The sequence below is a fragment of the Morus notabilis genome, unplaced genomic scaffold (assembly GCF_000414095.1).
Source record: "Morus notabilis unplaced genomic scaffold, ASM41409v2 Scaffold453, whole genome shotgun sequence".
Taxonomy (NCBI): Eukaryota; Viridiplantae; Streptophyta; class Magnoliopsida; order Rosales; family Moraceae; genus Morus; species Morus notabilis.
Window position 1 is genome coordinate 1 of NW_010362819.1, and position 4772 is coordinate 4772.

Below are 4772 nucleotides of genomic sequence, written 5' to 3' on the forward strand. Positions count from 1 at the left end.
ACCTTCTTCACCTGTATCTATTTGCTTGACGACATAAGTGATTTCATTTCGGGAACGTTTAGAAGGAAGATTCGTGTCATGATTTGTGTCATGATTCGTGATTTGTTACAATATTTTTTCTCACAAAAAACACACGTAAAGCGAGAATAATTCTGAATCTATAAACCAAACGTCCCCCCTTTCCCTGGTCTCATATCAAATTCGGAACAAAATAATAAAAGAAAACTCTTTCCTTCCATCAAACAAGATGATAAATTTGACTTGATAAAAAAGGCTGTTATATCAGTAAAGAATACTAGAAATTCCTAAAGAACTTTTGGCATGGTAATTGATTGATACACTTTCGATTATAACACCCAAGAGGAAGTCGAACGAGAAGATTTGTACAACAAGTGGATTATCCTCGAACCCCATCAAAGTAGCCTAAAAAGACGTATAATATTAAACTAACTTGGGGAGTGTAATTGGGTCCGCAATATGAATCTGATTAGCACTTAAACATGAATTACAAATGAGAAAAACGGGGAAACAAAAGGGGAAAAAAAAACATAAAGAATTTAATATGTTTTCGTGTTTTGCTTGGTCAATCGTACAAGCCCTCTTGCTCCCAAATATCAACAAGGAAATCTATCATTTCCTGCCAAATAAGACCAACAAACCTTTAAGCAAAACAGAACAATAGGGGCCAAGAAAACCTTTGTTTGGTAGAGAAATACTAGCGTCACTCTTTTGTCACTTTCTACATTATTGTTTAACTTGTGGACTCCACTAATATGATATATTATTATTTAAACAGAAAATAAGATAGTTGAACCCACGTGTCAAACAATGAATGTGGAAAGTGAAAAAGAGAGTGACGTTAGCATTTCTTCTGTTTGATAACTTAAACAACTTACAGAAAGTGGGATTGGTTGTGGGAAAGGTTTGAGGGTTCCAAGTAAACTCTCATAAGTAGCATTCCAACTGCAAATCAGAATGGTTAGGTGATAATATTACACTTTTTTTTTTTTTCTAAACTATTTTCATGACGAAACGAAAAATATTGAAATCCTTGCATCTCGGCAACTTGGGAGGTTAGATAAAAATGAAAATTGGCAATAGATGATAGGGGGAAAAGCGCCCTTCTATGAAATGGCAAGACTACTTTTGATGACTTCATAGTTCATACTATTTATTGGAAAGAGATTAGGTGATTTACCTTATTCTGGGTTCTCGAATTTGCATCTTATTCTGAGATGATTTGTTTCCAAGCCATTGCTGCCTTGTTTGATTCCAGAGAAGAAGGCCTGAATCCAATGATTTCCAATTACTAAAAGAGTTTCATGTTTGAACGATCATTTTCTAATAGAAATGGTAGAAATATTTCTTGTTAATGAAATGAATACTGCAAAAGTTTAGCAGAGCATAGAAGAAGTCTCAAAAATTCAAATCATTGACCATATCAACCGTCAACACTAAAGAAAGACTGATTCCGCACAAAGCACAAGCTTGGATCAGTAAACAATATGGGCTTTGAAGTAAATTTTTCTTGTTAATGAAATGAATACTGCAAAAGTTTAGCAGAGCATAGAAGAAGCCTCAAAAATTCAAATCATTGACCATATCAACCGTCAACACTAAAGAAAGACTGATTCCGCACAAAGCACAAGCTTGGATCAGTAAACAATATGGGCTTTGAAGTTTGAAATATTGAAAGGAGGACTTGCTTTAGCTTGAAGCGAGTGAACACGCGAATTAGAGGATGATATTGTCAAGTGTTGGAAAAAAGTAAACAAAGAAAAACAACCAAATGGAAAATGGATAGAAGTTTCTGGTATGAACTTGCCATGATTTACAAATTCGTGAGGATTGCTTGTGCTCGTGGAAGTACTGTTGGGATCAGGTGCATGGCTTGAGGTGGTGAGTGATGAGATGCTTCTCTGGGAGGATTGGAGCCCACCATTCTCCATTTCAATGGTGCTAGTGCTCCAAAGATCCTCCGAAAAACTAGATCTCTTCACCGGCTGGCCTTGTATTCTCAGTCCCTTCGATGGCTCATCTACCGCAATAATAAGCGAGGGCTTGGTAAAGCATCCAAGACAGCCTCTGCTCTGTTTTAAATCAGGTTTAACCACAAAATATTGATTAACACCACCTATCAACTCAAATTGCCAATTTAGAAGCCACATTCATCAAAAACTGGAAAAGCAGAAATGAAAAATGATGAAAGACGAAAAGCAACTAAAAAGAATACGAAACACTGTCTTCAAACCTGTCATCCACAGAAAATAAGAAGAACGAAAATGAAATGAACACAAACTGAAGGCAGTGCAATCACAAAATCTCAATTACTGCCAAAACATATTATCTTTGCTTTTAATTTTCCCTAGGAATAATAACAATGAACATTTAATAAGCACAAGAAATAATGTCATAAAAAAAAAAAACATTTAGATGCATGAAAAGAGATGAAAGTAAAAAAAAAAAAAAACGAAAAAAGAAAAGGAAACTACTTAGATGCATGAAACTGGATCAATCATTTTGTGTTGGTCAAATATTAAAACTTCTTTACAGAAAGAAAATAACAGCTCAATTCTGAGTTTCCGACATAGAAGAAATTATAATTTTTCTCAATGTTAACTTGTGGAAAATACCCATATGCCAAAAGACAACTGCATCAAGATAAACTTTGTTGCTATCATTCCTTACAAAGAAATAATGCTAAGCAAGCTGACCAAGATTACTTAATTTGTTACGCAATCACAGAAAATTAGAAACAGAAAATCTGTTTTTTTTCCTCTTCTTACAACTATCTTGAATTTTCTCTTGCACTTCTCCAAGATTACGAGCACAAAAGCCCGAAAACAAGCACAAGAAAACACTAAAAACGAGCAGCAAGGTTTGTTTCCGAAGCATCTCTCCATTTGGGACAACAAACAACACTTGGAATACATAGCTTTTAGCGCCTATAGAAATTCCATACAAAACCAAAACACCTCTAGCAATTATAATTCTATAACCAAATGCCCAAACTATCAAGTAAAGAATGGCCAAAAAAAAAAAAAGCATAAATGTCTCTCTGTTCATATATACTAGTTCGCTTAACAAACAAGCAAACACAAGTAACTTCCAAATCAAGTCAAGGAGAGGAGACCAAGCAACAAAAGAATACCCTAACACCTATTTGATTCCCCGGAAAGCTAGGGAATCCAGAAAGAAAATTTTAAAAAAAATCTACTTTTTTTTTATTCTTTCCCATCCCAGAACCCCAACCAAGAAAATGAAAAAAAAAAAAAAATCCCATCAATTACTAGGAATATCAAAAGAATTCAAAGTTCAGCTCAGGATATCACTCTAAAAAAATATTCACCAATTTAAAGTTCGCAAATTTTGCCTAAAATCCCAATTGCTTTTTCTCGGCAACCAAACAGATAAAACTCACTACACTCCTTTTGCACTGAAAACGAATCCAGATCTCGAATTTTTTTCCTTGTTGTTTTCTTAGCAACCAAACAGAACCAGAAAAAGACCGATATTGGAGAGAGGAACAAAGAAAAACTCACCCCATGCAAGCGAGAATGTCCAAGAGCCAAGAAGGAATGAATCTAGAGATTTGCATTTCTCGGTCGGAAAGTACTAAATCCAGGAAGCAGAAATACACGCCTCAAAGTCAAAGTTCTGTGTAAGTACATCCAATCCAAACACATGAATCAATAGAAACCCACTAACCAACCAATAAAAAAGAAGCTGTAGAAACTCATTTATGTACACTTTTTTTTTTTTGGGGGGTCCGAGAAAAAGGGAAAAAAAAAAAGAGAGACCTTGAAAATGGCATGGTTGAGATGAAAAGAGAGGCTTTTGATGATGAGGTTCTTCTCCGTTTTCATCAAACTACGATTTGGCCCTCTATTCTCTCTCTCTCTCTCTCTTATTGTATGCTTTTGTTACTACTGGAATTAGGAGCCAGAGGAGAGTGGGAAAAATATCATAAAAAAACAAAGAAAGTAGTAAGGTATGTTGTCGTTTGTAGATTAACATTTAACAACGACTTTGAATAAAAAAAAAAGTTAAAAGTTATATTTTAGGACCCGTTTAATTCCTAAATTCTAACAAAATGTTGTAATATAAGATATAATTTTTTGTATGAAAAAAATACTATAATAATTCAGCAAAATTCAACAAAATTTAATAAAAACATTTTGAATCTATGAAACATATGGAGCCTTAATTTCTTTTTCATTAAAAAAACATTTTATACCAAATATTTTTATAAATAATGTGTGTTTCTAATAATAATCACATTAAGATAAAAGTATTGAAAGTTGATTAATCTAATAAATACCTAATAGTTCATAGCACTATTTAGTAAATTATTTTTCAATAATAAAGTATTTTTTAATTGAAAAATGGCACTTGCACTCACGACAATGTATGCTTAATAGATTTATGAAAACTTTAAAAAAATATAAATAACAGATTTTAAAACTATTTACTTCATATTTAAAAACTATTTATGTAAATAGTATATTTTAAAATTATTTTAAGTAAATAGCAATTTACTGTGAAAAAAATAATTTACTTAAGAAAAATCATTATATACGTGGGAAAAAAAATCTTTTTAATAGTAGTAAAAAGAAAATTATATAAAAAAATCTTTTTATTAGTCGTGAAAAGAACATTTAGGTCTCGTTCATTTTACCGATTTGAGTTTTCAGTTTTAGATTTCTACAATAAAAAGCTCTCAGAAAATGTCACATCTAACTTTTTCTGCTACAGTGAAAAACTCTCAGAAA

The 4772-nt window shown here is 32.6% G+C and overlaps 1 protein-coding gene across 2 annotated transcripts; it reads right to left on the reverse strand.

Moving 5' to 3' along the window:
- Positions 1-464: 464 nt before the first annotated feature.
- Positions 465-3957, reverse strand: LOC21394875. 2 transcript variants are annotated; one of them, XM_024168806.1, is made up of 6 exons: positions 3801-3957; positions 3543-3657; positions 1826-2085; positions 1199-1286; positions 897-963; positions 465-637 (listed from the first exon to the last, which is right to left on the reverse strand). In XM_024168806.1, exons 2-6 carry the CDS (start codon positions 3596-3598, stop codon positions 584-586), a joined length of 525 nt encoding a protein of 174 aa, XP_024024574.1. In that variant the 5' UTR covers positions 3599-3657; positions 3801-3957; the 3' UTR covers positions 465-583. The 2 variants fall into 2 exon arrangements, with proteins under 2 accessions (XP_024024574.1, XP_024024573.1); XM_024168805.1 differs by lacking the exons at positions 3543-3657; positions 3801-3957 and adding an exon at positions 2787-2968 and having other exon boundaries at positions 1826-2090.
- Positions 3958-4772: the final 815 nt, after the last annotated feature.